The following is a 19,048-nucleotide window of genomic DNA, read 5'->3' as shown; positions in this document are numbered from 1 at the left end:
AATTCTGATGCATGTTTTGCCTTACTCATCTGCCCCCAAATTTAAGATTTCAAATTTCTCATTATATCACAGCTTCAGAAGTTCCCTTCCATTATCTACAATTCTTACTATTCTGCTATATCCTTTTTGATTTGGAAAGAGGTTAGTTTTCTCTTCTCCTTTTTCTTGTTACTTTATGGGAATGAAAGACTACACAACACCTACAGAATCAACCACCCGATACTAAACTGAACCTGGTATAAATGGTTTGCTGTGCCTTGTTTTGAACTGCGCAAAATCAAGACATCCCAGGCTGAAATGGCACCCTGACTCCCCCCACTGCTGGGATGCATCACGTTGGGTACTGGAAGGACAGACAGACTGACATTAACCTTGAGCTAACCTGTACATCACAGCAGCCAAACAGGTGTTCTAAAAGCGCTCAATGCTAAAGATGGGCCAGCACGATCCCGCAAAGGGGCAGCTGAAAGGACAAAGAAATTTCAGGTTTTCAGTGCCAAAATTTCTTACAATAACTGAGGAAGGTCATTCAGGAAACTGGTCTAGGAAGGTCCTGGAAAAGCAACTTCCGTAGACTAGTAGAAATGATAGAAAATCTTGAGTGGCATCACTTAGCACATACGAGAGATTACACTTTAAGAGAGAAAACACTGGGTATTATCACTTAAGAACATATAGAGGGTTGGAGCTTTTCAGAAAAATGGACAAGTATTAAGGATGAAAGACAACACTATGGACAAGGCACATAAAATGAACACATCTATGATCAAATATTCTGAAAGATATTTTAATAAGCTCACATATTTAATCAGGGTAAATATATTACAATAACACATACATCCCTCAGAGACTAATGACTTATATTCATAGTTTTAGAAGTTGAACTCCTCAATACTTAAATTCAACACAGCAATGTTATAAACAGGTCAAAATCACAACTTTCTACAGATGCAATATCTCCTATTAATTTAAACCATTTTTCATAGCTGGTAACAATAAACACAGTTCTCATTGGTGCAGGAGGTCAAGTTTACAGAATCTCAGTGATTTCCAGCCTTTTACTTAAAGAGTACAAGCAACACAGCACCAAGGTCAAAATACCTCCAATATCTATTTTATTGTAGGACAGAAGAGAATTGTAAGAAGCCCAAACATTTCCACTAGTTACCTACTACCAGTCAAGCATGAAACTTCGTTGCTTTTTTAAAGCTTTCCACAATAACTAAAAGCACACTTAAAATGTTTGTTGATAGTTCTACTCAACAAACTCTCTTACAGCTTAATAGATACATCTTTTATCAATTTATGCAGGTAAAGTTTCTACATAGGTTTTTTTTAAGCAAAATCCCCAAGAAGCAGAACATCCATGCTGAAATTGCTGCAACTCCTCCAAGACTTTTTGCAGTACAGAGAGGTCACTGAAGTAAAAAATAAACTCCCTCTCTTAAATACTGTAACTGTAAAAAAAACCCACTTCACCACAATGAAATCTTTTCTAGGGACAATTCAAAGCAAAAGCACATGACAATCTTTAAAAATGCCATGTTCTCATTTAACATTTCACATTACCTTTATAACTGGACAGCTCGTTGATAAAGAAGTAATTCAGGCTGTGTTTTTTTCAGACTGAACACACAGGCTGCCCTTAGGAATGGGACTCTATGGTGGGGAACATGGTTATGCAATTGCTGTGTGCTAAATACTACCCCACTGCTCCTAAAAACTCTGCTAGGGATGGAAGTCTAATTAAAAAGTTTCTTGACTTTAAAGTTAGAGGGGAGGAATTCCCATTTCTGATACGCTTTTACTGAAAGTGCTCTGGGAGCATAGGGTAAGGGAAAGTAAAAGGCTGTGTGAGTTTTCCTTGGAGGAACATTTTTGGAGAATTGTTTGAAGAGAAAGCACAAGGCCTTGTCACAGTTATCAAAGTATACACATACTTAAGGAGTGAGGAGAACTTCTATTTAATATCTTAGAATACCACAAGAAAAGTACTGTAAACATCTTAAATGAGGCATTTCCTGACATCGGTGTCACCTCTTCAGCTGGATAATAATAACCTAGAAAAGAAGTACTAGTGAAAAGGTATCTATAAGGTAGTGTAATAGCTTTAGCATAATATGCATCTGCTTGGTACATGATACTACCCACCTAAATTATATTTTCAGAAACAGCATGTTTTTGTACTCACCTGTGCAGTAACAACACAGTTTAAAGAAAAGAACATACAAAACTCATGAAGAATGGAGTTAATTTATTTTATTTCATCTTGCATTTGTGTTGTCAAAGCAAAGCATTCTATACATATTATTTAGCTATTTACTGCCACTCTACACCCATTATTGACCTAATTGCAGAAAGACAAATGCAGGGACAAACTTGTTAAAATGGGCATATTGATAATGCTTCTCTGACTTCAACAAATATTTATTTAGAAATAAGATACTGCTCATGGGTTTCTTTTATTAACAGTTAATGGCTCAATTCACAGAACTTTTGAGACACCATGGAACATGTAGCAAAACACAATGCAATAATAGGCAATGTCTCTTCACTAGACATTCTTCAGAGGAAGAACATTATGGTAACAGCTGAGCTACTGATTCAAATACCTAAATGGAAAGAATCTGGCAAGTGATGGATGGTAACTTTTAGATACAAGATGATCCCATATTTATTTATGTAGGCAAAACCCCTTCAGTGTCACAGACATAAAAGAATTACTATCTGAAAATACCTGTATGTATTTTAAAATAATGTGAGCCAGTTTTATAGCAGGTATCATGGTATGATTGCAAGTTAGACATAGGAAAAATCTGAAGAAAAAACCAGTAAATCCAAGTACTTCGACCTGTTTCAAAGCCAGCTAACATTGGCCATAAAAAAGGAAAAAAACCCTACAATTAATTTTTGTTTTGTTTCTTAACACTAGTTTTAACTGTGCGAAATCACACTACTGGAGTATCTTTAAAGCCACTCCTGTGAGATGTGGAAAAGTGAAAATGAAATGATAGTTTGAGTCAGAATGGAAATTTTACTGCACAAAAAATATCTCAAAACACTACAATAAAATATTTTAATCACTTAGTTTTACAGCTTCTAACAGATAAAGTGTACTGTCAGCTGTGGCATCTATTGATAATACCTGAGGAAAACAAAGTGTATCTATCTCTATATCAAAACCAGTTTGACTAATCTTAATGTCTAATAGCTTCTCACTAATAGAGTGATTTAAAACAAAAAGTTGTAAGATTTTCAATCTGACTAAATAGTTCTTCCATTATGACTGTTTACTAGACTGGCTGCTTCACTGTATCTGTATGAACAGATGAAAAAAGAGTTGAATAGGCTAAAGATATTTTCCCTCAACATATATCTATTACTTCCCTCTTATCTTTTAAAAACAGGAAACATTTACAAGTACTTTTGGAGCTGCAGACTTATTTCTTGAGGAACTACTGCTATGATAAATTGCACAGAAATACTTCAAAGTGTTACATGTGCCATACTTAGAACTTCCAGCCCGAGATATGCAGGTGTTGTAACCAAAGGAAAACAACTGAATTTTAACACGGAATGAGTATTCCTTTACAGTTTTGCAAACAGAACTACAACAACCAGATCTTAAAAGATTCACTTTCCCAATTCAAACGTTGAAAATTATTTTAACGGATTTTTGATTGTGGTGTACAATAAAAAGAGGTGGTTAGAATTTGCTTGCTCTCGGTAGCACATGGCACTGACAGAACAGGTGCAGGCCACATAAAGGCATTATTGGAAATAATACTTATACAAGTGGGCACCTCTGCCAGCTGCAGAATTCCAGACTGTCAGCCCTTTGTGGCCTTGAAATTCTTTGAATATGGAATGTTCAGTTGTGCAAGAAATATTTGAAGTGGCAAACTCACATAATATTGTGCCCTAAAACCTTCCATTAAAAAGTGTATGTGTTGTTGTATAAATCCCAAGTCTGTTTAAAATTTCTTTAAAAAGTCAAACCACACAATCACAAAAAGTATTTTAACAGCAAAAAAGTCTTTCTAAAACTTAGAGAACATATGCATTGTGCATTCAACTATCATAAAAAGAACACCAGGTACTAATCTTTCACTCTACACTACAGTGCATGGCAAAACAATGTTCCCAAACTGACAGTTATCACAGTGGAAAGTATGAACATTTCTTTTAAGGAAATTAATTTCTATAATGCTGCTATTCGTAATTTTCTTGCTGCTATTTCCTGGAAAAATGGGCGAAGCTGAGAGAAAAAAAAAAAGTAATTAAAACATGTCTTAAAGTTAATCACTGTATTTCAGAGTCACATGAATGAAGTTGTGCTCTTTTTATCCTAAAGAAATATCTTTGCAAGCATCCAGAACTAAGTATTTTTCTCTGCAGTTTGGGAGCTGAGGAAGGGAGAGATCCTCCTCTTGGAGCAAAAAAAAGACTGGAGAATCAAATCCTGTTTCCTCTGCAGTCAGGGTAAATATTGCCAGCTACTACAGGCATGGGTGGTAAGAGGAGCATGATTTTCTTCTTAGTCCATCATAACAAAAGTTTCCTTCAACCCTATCATTTAATTTTAAAGTGGAATTTGTTTTATCCTGCAGACTAATAAGTACCCTAGGAGCTTGATTGGTTGGTGCTTAATGAAATTGCTTCTGCTGACATTAGATACATTAGGATACTGATTAAAACACTTAATGATCCCTCTTGATTTTAAATTGCTAGCTTAGATTTGTGAGATGGCATCAAAGTATCTTTTTCCTTCCTTTCCTCCATCCTAATCCTGCTTCTCCTTGCCCTTTTTCTGTTCATGATCCTTAAAGGTTGTGGCTCATTGGCAACAGCATGGTCACAAACCAAACCATGTTGAACACTGCATTGTTTAAAATATGCCAAACCCCACAATACAGACACTGAAAGACAGTCATCTTTGAAATACAATTTCCTGTTTCAAAGCTCAAACTATTCCTAAATGTGGCAACACTGAGAATTATTAATATAAAGGGAAATCCAAAGTCAGAGTAAACTTTTACTTTTTAAAATATTTTCTGAGAAAAGATAATCCTGTAAAGGTAAAAACAAGTATAAAAGCATTACTTTTGAGCTTGAATGTGGAAGACAGTAATACATCGGCGGAAAATGATGCTGGAATGGTATTTCTCTGACAACAAAGCTGTTTTTCATGCTCTTATACAAAATTGCATACCATATCACCTTCCAGTGGGAAAAGTGTATATCTTACGGACATAATGACAGCTTATCCTCAAATATTGTTAAACACTACAAATACCAGGTTTGGAAACTTTGCCTGAAGAGGGGAAAACCACAATAGCTGCAAAAAGTTCCACTTTCCTTGACAAATGTTATCAAGGCTCTTGAGATGAAATTGTACTTACAAAACAAAACTAAAACCTGCTGTGTCAGAAGCTTCTAGGAAAAAAAGTGAATAAACTGAATTTTATGCTTAATATAAACCTTAAGACCACAGAAAATAAAAAAGTAGAAGTTTTTGTACATTGTAGCACCATTGTAAAGTTAGACTCGAATGCCGGTTCTGCCACTGTGGCTGTACCTTGCAGCTGGTGTAGCCAGTGTGAAGCTCATTGACTTCAGAGGTCTTTGAGAGAAACATCACTGGATTTGCCCATCACAACAAATAATATATTTGCCATTTTTTCCTTTTTCTTTTTTTTTTTTTTTTTTTTTTTTGTATTCTTAAAATGGTTTTGAGCTTTATTTTTCTTGGGAAGCCAGAGTGCATTTCTGTCAGCTAAATCCAAGTCCGAGTCCTTTTGGTCTCTGGATGGCTCTTATGGGCTCTGCTATCCCTTTGCCGTCTGGTCCAAGGCCCGTGCCTGGGGTCCAGCCCATACTCTGCAGCATTCTGTTTCCAATGTTGTTTTCTGGGATTGGTTGGGTGTTTTCTCCTACAAACCCTGAGATTAAAGAAACACACAGCATTAATCAGCACTGCCTGCCATGAGGAGAAGAGCAGGATAATCTCCCATAAAGCTTTAAACCTTCTTATTCTCCTAATTCATCTAACAGGTTGCTAGAACAGGCTGTCTTTGCACATGTTGACCTCTTGAGTGCATATGATTCTAAATAATAAAGTCTTATGCTTTAATTTTAATTTATGGAAGACTCATTCAGTTTTTAAGAATGACAAGTTTTGTCACAGATCTTTTATATTCCACTACGGTGGATGTTACATCAGCCTCAAAGAATGTAAATCACCTGCACAAGTCTACCAATACACTGGCAAGATTACCTGAATTTCTAGTCCTATACAGTTACTAAAGAGAAACACATCATATTAACATGACCATCATTCCATTCTTAGCAATATTTATTGATGCTTAAGATCTCCTTCAAGAAAACCCAATAAAGAAGTTCTGATTAAACCATTACACCTGTTACAGAAACAGTACAGACAAGTGGTCACCTACTCTGAAATTCAGCTATATTTTTACTCAGTTTCTCTTTTACTGAACATTGTGAGATTTGATATATCCAAGTCTACTTTTGGTATTTTCAATGCTTTTAAGTGCTGTTTACACTTTTCTCTCCACACCATCAAGATATCTGAGAAAAGCTGCACACATACTGCAGAAAAGAGTGTCAGCATTGCAAGTGTTAGTGTAACTGATTTATTTTTTTAATTACAGGTTCTTTTTTTCTCCATAAATGCATCATAAAAAAAAAAGTGAGGTGAACATAACAAAGCTGTTTCTTCCCCTTCATCCAAATCCTCAAAACAGAGTTTGGAGATGATGCGTGGATAAGCCTTCCCATCTAAAACTATCTTGCATACTTATTTCAAGAATCTGCATTAAAAGTTATCAAGTTACACCATGCAAACAATTTTAAAAAGGGGTGACGTTGTTGAACTAACACAAACAGTTGCATGCAGGCAGCTGGATTTTGTTTTCAGCATTATTCAACATCTCCATTCCTCTGACAACAGAACAAAAAACCCCTTCCATGTCCTCAGCTTCCAAAACTACCTGTTTATTTACCTACCTATTTATTCTGGCCTGCTAATTTTTGAAAAATACTGTAGACTATGGTTTTGGGTTTTTGAAGACTATAATGTCTTCAGTCAAGAATTTACTACTGACAAGCACCTGGATTTTCATTATATTAACTTACTAAACAAGAACATAAGAAAAGTTGAACATGAGCTCCTGAAAAAGCCTCATTTATCAAACACTCACACACAAAAAGCAAAGCCCCACAGTAGAAACCACATACACAGACAGAAATTAAAAACAAGAGGTGTACATTAAAAACCTCATGATGATTATGATGATGAACTTCCAGTACTCCAGCATTATCCACTATAGATTTGTTCATATTCAGTAAAACACTGGCTACATAAAAGGCAGACAGCTTTCCACTATCTCAGTTCCTGAGTCAAAGAAAAAAGGGAGTGCATTGAGGGAAGGCATCCTTTAATACTGGTTTGAAGCTATGCTTAATGCTAGGCTTAAAATAAAGGCTTTTAAGTCAGCAGCCTCAAGTCCCCGAGAGGGTTCCTCTTGAACTGACCAGCACAAAATTCAATGTCCAAGACTTCCTTTCTTTTCAGGCCCCCACAGGCAGAGGCAATTTTTATACAGACGAGTCCCTGGCACTGCCTGGCATACACAACACAGGCTTTGCAACCTTCCTAGTTCCTTTGCAATTTTCCAACTCAGAAAAAAGGGTACTGTTCAACAAAAGTTATGGTAAGCCTCACAGGTAAAATCCTGGAAGTTTTGGTCCGGTTTTAGTGAGAAGGGATGATAAGAAATGAACCATCATTCCAGTAAATGTCTGTGGAACAATTAAGGGGGAAACTTAAAGGGGAAGAAAGATCCAACAGATCCACTAAGCAGGAAAGAGCGTATTTCATGACATCTGAAAACTGGAAACGTTAAACCACTCATAATGCTGCTTAGGCAAAGGCAGTGATGCTGCTGGAAAGGTATGCAAGGCATAGACTGACACAATGTAAACAGCTTTTTTTGTTAGTCTATTAGGGGAAAAAACCTACAGACCTTTTCCTGTAACATATGTACCTTTCTGTATGAATTTCAATTCACAAGACAGCCAGAGAGGAACCTCACAAAGAAGATATATGAAAGAACAATCTGTACCCTGACATGTTATTTAGTAAACTGCTGTTTCTATTTTTGATACCTTTTGAAGTAGTTCAATTTTTTTTTTTTGTGACAGGATAATTGGAATAATTTGTTTTTGAAGACATTTAAGTACTTCTAGAATGTACACTGTAACTATTTTCCCCTCCACTGTACATACTTTTCTATCTCCTGCTAAGAGCTGAAGCTCTCCCTCAGAGTTCTGTTTTACTCTTGTATGGTACCATATTAAAAAAAAAAAAAAAAAAAGAAAAAGAAAGAGAAGTGAAAAGAGAAACCACAATTAACTTGGCTTCGCAATCCACTTTTGGGCAAACAGTCAAACAACATACACTGTCCAAAGAATAAAGTGTTTGAAGGCTTTGTATTGTGGCAAGAATAAGGCAAAACCACACCCCCAACCATTTTGCCTATATTACTAATTGACTAATTACTCCTTCTTGTAAATGAGGTGAATACGGATAGCTCTTATTTGAATTGTGAAAAATATTTAACATATGCAGACCATTCTTTTTCAGTATAGTCAGCTGCTATATAAGTACTATCTATATCTGTCTTTAATATTCCTCCAATTTTCACCCATCATTTGAAAAATTTATCTGTAATGCAACATATTTTACTTAAATCCAAAGAATATGGATGGTGGTATTGCCCCCTTCCTCCATTTCATGAGTACTCAGCAATTGGGGAAAAAAAAAAACATTTGCATTGCTGATTGACTGCATGACGGGAGAGAGCTCTTAAAAATCATGCTACACTGTGTGCTATTCCCCTGACCCCCATTCCTGTGCTTTGGGCTTTTATTTTCTAATTAAAAGCAGTAATTGTCCTTGCAATATTCATCTTCAAGTTCAGTTTTTAATTCATGCCTATGGCACTTCTTGGACTAGCCAGTAGGGCCTGTTAGAGAGAACGGTCCAAGCACAGTGGCCTTGAAAACGGCTGTGCTACCTCTGGGACGTGTTCAGTCTTGACCCACCCAGGAGCAAGAGCAAAATCAACCCACTGCGTCGTCCCACAAAAAATAGCTATGCAAAATCAGATTAAAAAAAAAAAAAAACTTGGAGGGACATTTTTCTAAGGTTATTGCTGTATGAGGTTTTCTGGGGTTCCAGGAGTTACAAGGAATTCTCTGCACTAGTAATTTGCAGAAATCTGCTGTGCAGAGCCTTTTCTTTCTGTAGACTGAAAATGTTTTTAGCAACTGTAACAACTGGTTCCTGATCTATTAGGTGAATGTTCTGCATGTAGAAGTGACTGCCATTACACAAGTAAGGAGGAACAGTAACTTCTTTGAAAAGACAACACTGTGAAATACCCTCACTTATGCTCCTTCTTTTTGTAATACTGCCAATTGAAAGAAAAAAAGGCCATCCTCAAACCTTTGTGTATATGAATAGACACACCTCAAGGTCTACATGTATGATGCATATGACCTTACATACACGGGACATGAAACCTATGAGGAGTAAGTGACAAAACTGGGAAGGGGAAAACAAAAAACTCATCACATTTGTTTAATTTTGGTATGATATTTATGATGGCATTAAAGGCAGGTTTCAATGAAAAATAAAGGTATGTAATTTTTTCTTAACAGCTGTTGAGACAGGTATGTCCTGGTTAAACAGTACACTAGCATTCAGTGCCATACCCTTGATTTTACAGTGATTGCCATGAATTAATTTAATTCCATCTGTAAGCTAAAATCAGATCAGAGGTCTAATGCTGCTGCAGGCTTCACATCTGTTTAATCATTTTTGGATACAGCAGCTTGCAAAAGTTCAGCTTTTAAATTTGCTTCATGTTTAAGAAACAATGTTACACCAGTGTACAACATTCTCATCAGGAAACAAATGAGCCTATGAACAGTTTTCATTTGACAGATCCATTTTATTTGCAAAATGCTTCTAAAAATTAAAAGCTCAACATTTAAGTTATCATGCATTATAGAATAATAAAGGAACTGTGACCCCATAAACCGCTGTTGTGACAATATTTATTTGTATGGTCCAATTGCTGGATAAGACAAACATCAAGCATGTTTGGTTTATATTGGTCTGAATAAAATCAGAATAGAGATAGGTTCAATCTTCAGATAACCCTTTTTAAGAAAATGTGGTTTGGTTCCCCCTCCCCAGTTGGAAGAAACAAATGAAGGCATAGTGAAGGCATTTCGTCTCTGGCACTGAGCTATTTTTGATGTTAAGAAAACGGGTTTTTAAACAGCTCTGAGAAAATGACACTGTACATAAATATAGTCTTGCCCTTTCATCTTTCTTTTATATGATTAAGACTTGTGAGCAGAACAGCAATGCCTTCGCAGAGCATACCACAACTATTATTTCCTCTTCTATCGCTCCCAGCAGCCTTAAATCCTTTAAATCCTTTCCTAGAAGGATCTCTTTTTTGCTTGGGTAATTTTTGCAATACATGGCCTGCTAACCCTTACCCCCTACCCTGGATCTCACTTATGTCTATCACAGCAGAGTCAGTCTTTCTACCTCAAATCTTCCAAGGAGCATTGTGGATGGTAATTCACTTGCGTAATTGGCTCAAGAGATGAAAATCTTGTATCTGCCTCTCTTAGCCACTAATCTATCCAGCTGACTGCAAGCCTAATTGGCAGCTTGTTTAGTAATTTGGCTCCTAAAGTGTTGTATTGATGTTGGATAAACAGCCAATGGAAGGAGAAATGATACATGCTGCTTCTCCTTAAAAGCCAGTGCACTTTCTCCCTCATTTTCTGAAAGCATTTAATATTTCATCTATTCTTTTTCTTTTCTGACTCCTATCACACAGATGAGCTCAGAACAGTAGGGATTGATCCTGATACACAAGACAATTTTACAAGGAATGCAATCAGAATAATATATTGCTGTAGTCTATCTTTTTATGCCAGCTCTAACTAGCAAAATGGGAATCAGACTGCCTAGATGTTTATGTTCTTAAAATTATTTTGGATAATTGTGCAGACAGCATCAGAGGCACAGCCAACACCCATACGGTAATTTTAAAAATCAGTACCTGCAGTGGTTTTCAAAATTCAGTATACTATGGCTGTATATGTAAAAAAGAAAACACCCCCCCAAACTAAAACAACTCAGCTATGAAAATGCTATGAAAATTTTTAGCTAATATTTGAGACTGCATTATTATACCAGACTTTTACACATCACTCACACTCAGCTATCTAGGACTGTCTGAAGAATAACCCTAGAATGATTATAGTTCAGGTGAATCTGCTTGCATTGAATTTTATTCTAGCTAACAGAGAGATAAGAATAGCAGAGAGGACATAGCTATGATTTCAGCAGGTGCTGGAAACCTCCACATTTACCCTGCATCCATTTGTTAATATCTGCACTGCCACAGTTTCATTCCTACTGCCCCGTCACAAGGGGTATTAAAGGAACAGTCACATAATTGTGGCCTGGGTGAATGCACTCTTGCAGCATAGACTCTAGATTTAAATCCATTTTCAACTCTCCTGAATATATAAACATGAATTCACACACCCATGAAAACTGAGACAGTGAATTTTAGGTACAACTGGTTATCCAGTAACAGATCACTTGGAATTGGAGTTGCAGGTGCTCTTCTCTTTCCATTCTTTATTGGACTACACTGTGTGTGGAGTTAAAACATCATGCCCATTCAGTCTTTATGACTACTAAAACTGGTTGGAAGAGTCAGTATCATTAGATTCCCATCTACCCCTCTGTAAGGGGAATCTCTTGAATACCCAATACTGACTTTTCACTTGGGTCCAAAGGAGGTCAGTTGTCTGTGATGACAAAAACACTGTCACTGGATGGCACTTGGGGAGAAGCACTCTCACTGAGGAACATTTCAGAGTTCTGTTCAAACCCCTCAAAATTCAGCAAAATTGATCCCGTCTCATGTGCATTCCCTGACTTTTAACAAAAGACTTGCAGCCTTACACTGAAACCCACAGGGAAAGGATTTAAATCACATTAATATTGTGGAGTAAGCTGGAGAGCACAGTTATTGTTAATTTCAGCAGAATGATGGAGGATTAAGCTGATTATTAGGACTATGCACATCACTGTAGCTCTATCTGACCCTAACTCAAGTTGGGATGGATTGGCAGGATACTGGAGGTGAAGTTCCACTGCTATTTCCTGTTCTGTGTCTATGTGGTTGAAGCATTATCTTCAGTCAAATTATCTTAATTTAAATATGAATATTAATTAATTAATCCTAGACAAATATATCTGCATATTTTTTACTATGGGCTAGGTAATCATTTGCCTATTTATTTATGCAAACAATGCTCACTGAGATGCCTCTGTCAGTAATGAATGTATCAGAACATGAATCTTAGTTATTACATCAGCATTGGCAGTGTCAATATATAGGTTGAAAGGTAAACTCTTATAATCAATAAATCCAAATTTCCTCTCATTGTAGCGGAAATCCAAAGCAAAAATTTTCTTTGTGAAATCCAAAGTATGACAAGTATGTACAACAGGTTTTATCTAAAACTTTTACACCAATTGCAAAGCTTTTACAGTATAGATGGAAAACAGAAATCCAAACTTACCTGCACTGGAAACCTGATCAATGAATTTCATTTTCTGACATCCTAAACAGGTATTTTTATTTCTCTGAAGTGCCAAAAACCTTCTGCATAAAGCTTTCTTATTCAAAAAGTAAATTATATGCTGAAAAACCTTCAAGAAAAGTGATTTTTGCACAAGCTGTACCAGGGACTATCTACAGGAGTACTCCCTATTCCCTCAGGAGAAAGAAAAACTAGTCATCATCGACTGAGAGGTTGTTGTGGAGAGCTAGGATAGGTTGACTGAGGAAAAACTACACATATTTCCCCCTTGCACATTTTAACTCCCAAACCACCTGTGGTTAGCAAAAGTCCTTTGGTATTACCAACCTAAAACAGACTGACAGAAATATCAGGTACTTCTTCCATTGGTTGAGTTCTAGGAAAACTACAGGATGTACATTAGCCCATCTAAAAGAGGTGATGGTTCCAACAAACTGCAAATGAAATGGAGGTGGCTCGTCTCTGTGGGGAACCACTTTCTGATGATACCTGGCAGAGAATGTGCAGAACTTGCAGAGCACATAAGTGCCCTTGAGAATGAGTCTCCCTACTGGCACCTCTCAGTTTCATTCAAAGCCATTCTCAAGGGTACAACTGTTTAATGAAACACACCTTTGGAAAGTGCAAAAAAATGCCCGGTTTAGCCTTTTTTTTGCAGAAATTTCCTCCGCATTAAGGATGCTCTCATTGGTGATATTCTCTGTTAAGCTAGTTTATGATTCTTGAAAGTGAAGTAAAATAATAAAAAAAAAATCCATAAAATCATAGAATATCTTAAGCTGGAAGGAACCCAAGAGGATCATCAAGTTTAGCTCCCAGTGGAGGCAATTTGAATGCTTTCCACAACCAGAAACAGCTATCTTAGGAAAGACTCCCAGAGTAATTTGGGGAAATATTTTTTAAGCTTTCACTTTTCAGAAGACAACAGCACTTAGAAAAGGCAGGTACAGTCATCTTCTATCAACCCGAACATTTCTTCTTGACTTTATATGGCTGTGCATACAGCCTGCAGAATATTGTCTTATCTCTAGACCACGAGAAAACCATCAGGAATTTTCCAGTATAAATTGGTTCTTGTTGCATTGTGGGTCTTCTAAGGCTTGTTACTGAACTTTCTTCGTTATTCTGGTGTTGGTTATGTAAGAGGCCCTGCCTGAACCAGTCACCTCAAGCTCAACATGAAAAGCCTTTTGCTTTGAAGGGATGGTAGTTTCCAATACTGCATGGCATTATGCCATCTTTTAATTTTGTAACTACTTTAGTCAGACAATATGGTAGAAGAAACAAACAGAGAGAAGTTCCTAAAGTTTAATCTGTTGCAGAAACCAACCACAGAAAAATGAGTGTCCAGAGGCTGGATAACCAAGCAGGCATGATGTGAATGCCAGAAAGGACTTCGGCAGTAAGGATAAGAAATGTCAAAATGCAATAAGGGAAAGTGTTCACAACACATGCCAGTGTTGTATTGACCTGTGACAAGGGATTTCTGCATATGGAGCTATACATTTAGCAGACAGCAAAGCAGTGAATCAAGTCAAAAAGAAAGTAGGCATATAATAGTTTATCTAGAGTTTCGGAAATTTACAGTCAGTTCATCCAAGTACCCAAAAATCTACCTTTCCTCTGCAACTATTTTGCTAAATTGACCTTCACCACAAACTTAGCCTCAGCCACCTCTGTTATTACACCGTAATCACAATCTTTTTCAAATCATCATTTTGGTACTGCAGATATTCAGGTCTGATTTTTAATCACTGACATATTAAGCATCAGCAAAATAGTTTGCTTAGCTGTTCCGCTGGCAATTTTTAAAAAGGAATGAAAACATGTACCCTTTTGATTACCTTGTTAAAGTGAGTCATGATGGCATTATAGCAGTGCTCAGTATTTCTGCTGTAATTAAGAATCTGTCATATTTTTCATTAAAACACATTCTTTAAAATGAGACTTTTAACTTGGTCATTTCAATCAGTACCAGCCTGAAGTGTAGCATGTGCATGCAACATGCCAACTAGATAAAGAAAATGACATCTGAAATTTGCTTTCGCAAAATGTAAATATTAAAGTGCCCATAACATTCACAGTAATTTATCTATTTTATATACACATTTTCTATATTTAAAGTACAAAATAGTTTTCTCTTTTTATAATTGGTTTTTGCAGGTTTTCAACACTACTCCAAACTGTAAAGCACACAATGTGACATCAGAGTAAAAAGAATGTTTTGAAATAAAAATAAATGGTTATTGACAAGGCATACAAGTGAAACTTGACTTTTTTTGTTCTGAATCACACTTTCTGCAAACTGTAAATTAAGTTACTAGCATCCCACAGATATAAAGCAGAATTTGATGATTTTTTCCAAAATTTAAGACTTAGAGGTTAGTTACTAAAAACAAAAAATCTAAATAATATCAAGAATCTAACATGAGATGATAAAAAGAAAAGCTTGTACAGAAGAAGATAATCAATTGGAAAGGAACTGGGGTAAATGCATATTCAGTGTATGGCATCTAATATTCTGTAGCACCTACTGGTTTGATATGAGACTTAAACTAAATAATCTAAGACTGAAATTACTGTAAATATTCCCAATAAATGTGTTTCAAGTAGTAACAATACTTTGCAAAGAATGTCCTTTATCTTGCATAAAAATTTTGTTGTTGTTGTTTTGTTATTACTGACATTAAACTCGACCCAGTTCTGGTAGGGCTATTTCTACGACAATGGATTAGTTTGTCTAAGAGGTTTTTATAAAAACTTGAGAGCACTGCATTGCTGCAGTGGAATATATCAGGGTGTCACATGAAACAGCTCTACCTCTGGGGTAGTTGGAGGGTGCATAAGGTCATTGGGAATGACCTGGTCCCAGATGTGAACAGAATCACTGAAATAATATCTGTTTCATGGAAGAAGTTGTGCAAAAAAGTATTTAAGATGTCCAACACCTAATTCTTGAATTGCAGGAAGTAAACAATTTTTACTAGTATTGGGTTTTAGTTAATTAACTATGTAGGTTCAATAATACACAGATGGGATATATCAAACATCCACAAACCAGAAAATTTATCTTAGTTAAAAAAGACAGAATATGACACTACTGTCAGCTCCTAACCATCCATGCCTAGATTGTCTCCCATTTTATTCATTGCTTTTAACATATATTTTTTTCACCTTTACAAATGACATTTTCAAAACTATAAAACGCTCTGTGCTGCTCAAACTTTCTTGCTTCAATAGTTTCTCAATGCTGTACAAGTAAAGCTACATCCTTTGTTACTAATATACAAAAACCCATTGCTATGTGACTTTGACTGCAGGCTGAGAACAGGCTATAAATTTAGAAATCAATATCTAACTCTATCAATATTCATTTTATTTTTTCAATACAAAATACAAAGGTGAAAGAGCAGTAAATAAGCTGGAGTACTGAAATAAATTGGGTGTTCTTGTCACAATTAATAAATGTTCAACCAATCACACTGCTTGCTACAAAAGTCTATGGCTTTGTAAGGTGTCTGAAAGTAGCAGGTGCTACCCTTGTGAGACTCAAAACCAGGGAACGTTTCAATACCTCGTTAGGATCGCCAGTCATTCCCATCAGTACTACTGAAGCTAAATATATAAATGACCATTTTCAACACTGTGCATATCGCCACAAGAATTTATTTACCAAAGTAATTTTTTTCAAATGCAGATGACAATTTCAAAAATACTGTTATCAACACATTGGCTCGTATTAGGGGAAACTTTGCTGATTTGCCGCTCATATAGCTGAAGAAAACACTTGCAGTTAATGATTCATTTACAGATAGCCTTTCAGGATTCACTACAGTGTTAAATATGGACAACTATTAGGAGAATGCTTTTTTCATTTCCAACTTTTGTTCATGGAAATAATTTTGGTTCTTTCTTTAAAAAAAATTGTTCACAAATTCTTCTACATAAAATCTAGTCCTCCCATTGCTATATCTTAGCTAACTAAAACTACTGAAAGAAGAACAATCTCAATCCTTCTGCCCAGAACAAAATTGAAAAGATTACCTTGAACTTGGAAAAAAAAAAGTACATTAGTTAAAAGTTACCTCATATGATACCTTTATCCACTATTATTCTCGGTCGCTCTTCACATAAAGGCAAACTTTGGGGCAAAACAATCTCTAAAATTGTGAATATATGGATTCATAACATTGAATGACCACATATTTGCCTTAGTATCAAAATATTGGCTTTGCAAAGTTACGCAGAGGAGTCAACTTGTAAAATAAAATTCTGAACGCTGAAAGCCCAAGGTAAAATGAATAATAAAATTAATTTCATGATACTTGATACCCTCTCAGTACAAAATGACATCCTCTAGTACTTGAAAGTTGTGAAGTGAAAATCACCTTGTAGAAATAATTATATTATTCTCTCTTCAGCCATTAAGTATTTTTCTTTCTCACTTCACATATGTTCAGAGTCTTAGAAGCTGACCCACAGATTCTCTTTTTTTCATATTGCTGCCACTAAGGTGCCTTTATAACATTTTTAATATTATTCCTGGTCTGTTTCTGCCACTGAGGTTTGAAGCGAAGAAGTTTCAGGAGAGAGAATTCAGTCGGAATACAAATATTAGGCTTCTCTAAAGACATCTACTTAAAATATATTTGAAGAATTCTATGTGTTGCAAATGTTGCTATAGTAATTTATATATGACTAGGACATGCAAACCAGATTTCCATACTAGCAATATATAAAAAATCTCACATGGGCAGACACACAACCTAATCTTTCAAGTAAGCACATATATAATTAACATAACAAACTGATGAGAGTCCTATAAATCACTGCTAAGTATTGAAAAAGTCATTTCACAGCTGTGACATCAGCAAAATGCATCCAATGGTTGTGACCTTGCATCTGTAAAAATCTTTCACAAATGTGCTTGCAAGTGCTTCCTGTTTAATCTACAGCACTAATTTGAAAGCTGTGTTTCACAGACTTATCACCACATTTTCAATTGTTTGCCCAGGAATTCACATCCTATCTTTATTGTGCAGGGTATTTAGAGCATTCATATGCATTCCACACAGAAAAAAGATACCTTATGTCTCCTTCCTTGTAATGCTTGAAGAGACATAAGCAGTAATCTTTGCTGTCTCAGTACATGAAGAAAGATTTATTCTCTTTAAAGAAGTGCTGTGCTACAAAGGACTGGAAATTGGAAATGTTTGAGGGAGAATGAAGAGAGCCTATTTATTTCTTAATCTCTATTAATAAATAAGGATAGAACATTTCTTAAGTTATATGGGAAGTTACTGAATTTATCAAGCATTTCCTCAGGTCACTGACCTACTGCTTTGTATTTAGAGATTTAACATCTTGTGGTTTGTGCTCTGTCCCAGGGAAATTGGTTACCTGTGGGTCCTGGCAGGGGAGCAGCTTTCCTTCTCCGCTTGATGTCTCCCATGCACAATGATCCCAAATGTACACTGGTTTGCCTGCAAGTAATTATAGGAGAAAACTATTAACAAAGGAAGAAAACTGCCACATAAATACACAGTTTGTATAATCTGAACCTATATCAAAACATTCTCAACCAAGATGTAGCTGCACAGTCAAGCCACCAATCTTGTTTATATAGAAATATAATTATGTTTGTTGACAAGCACTCAGTATCTAAATGCAACATCATAAATTGTTACCGGAATGAATAAATATAAATATAAAGGGAATGCTTTTTAATTTTCAAAACTGGCAATCTTTCTAGCTCAACATAAAACAAAAACACTGTTGCTCCTGACAGGAAAATAGCTAAGATTAATTATCTAAAGAGATCACAATACTGTTTGTAGGTTATCAATTGGCTAGTAATGCTTGACTGTCAGAGCAGCATTTATTACATGGAAAATATTACCAATTTTTTTTAAAGGTAAGATGAAGAATTAATGAGAAAACATGAAACAGTAAAGTCTTCAAATGTGCATGAAATAAACTTGTAGCACAGCAATTTATCCTATTCTAATTCACTGCCAAGTTGTGAGAATACTGTGGAAGCACTATCTGGTAGACTCCTTAAACAATTACGAGCTTACACTTGGAGACTGGAAAATTGGTGGAGGTGCAGAGGATGGCAAACAAGCAAATCCTACACATTAAAGACAGCTGTTAGAAGTCAGGTACCACAGAAAAGGGCAAGTGTGGAATTTTCAAATGATGAATTTTCAACAGAATCTTGAAGGACAATTATACTCAGTATTTTTCTTAAATAATGTACGGTGCCTGCAGAATTGAATATATGTAGCTGACATTTTTTTTTGTAAGAACTAGA

The 19,048-nt window shown here is 35.9% G+C and overlaps 1 protein-coding gene across 1 annotated transcript in view; it reads right to left on the bottom strand.

The window, feature by feature from the left end:
* Positions 1-2,244: 2,244 nt before the first annotated feature.
* GPATCH2 (G-patch domain containing 2) overlaps positions 2,245-19,048 on the bottom strand; it is a 123,599-nt gene continuing 106,795 nt past the window's right edge. The window contains exons 9-10 of the mRNA XM_064648180.1: positions 18,136-18,218; positions 2,245-5,942 (exon numbers count right to left, since the gene is read on the bottom strand). Coding sequence (XP_064504250.1) covers positions 5,773-5,942; positions 18,136-18,218 — 253 coding nt within the window. The 3' untranslated portion in view covers positions 2,245-5,772. The remainder of the gene's footprint in view (positions 5,943-18,135; positions 18,219-19,048) is intronic.

This window comes from Pseudopipra pipra, chromosome 3 (assembly GCF_036250125.1).
Source record: "Pseudopipra pipra isolate bDixPip1 chromosome 3, bDixPip1.hap1, whole genome shotgun sequence".
Taxonomy (NCBI): domain Eukaryota; kingdom Metazoa; phylum Chordata; class Aves; order Passeriformes; family Pipridae; genus Pseudopipra; species Pseudopipra pipra.
Note: the sequence above shows the minus strand (reverse complement) of the source record. Positions and strands in the feature narration are given on the sequence as shown.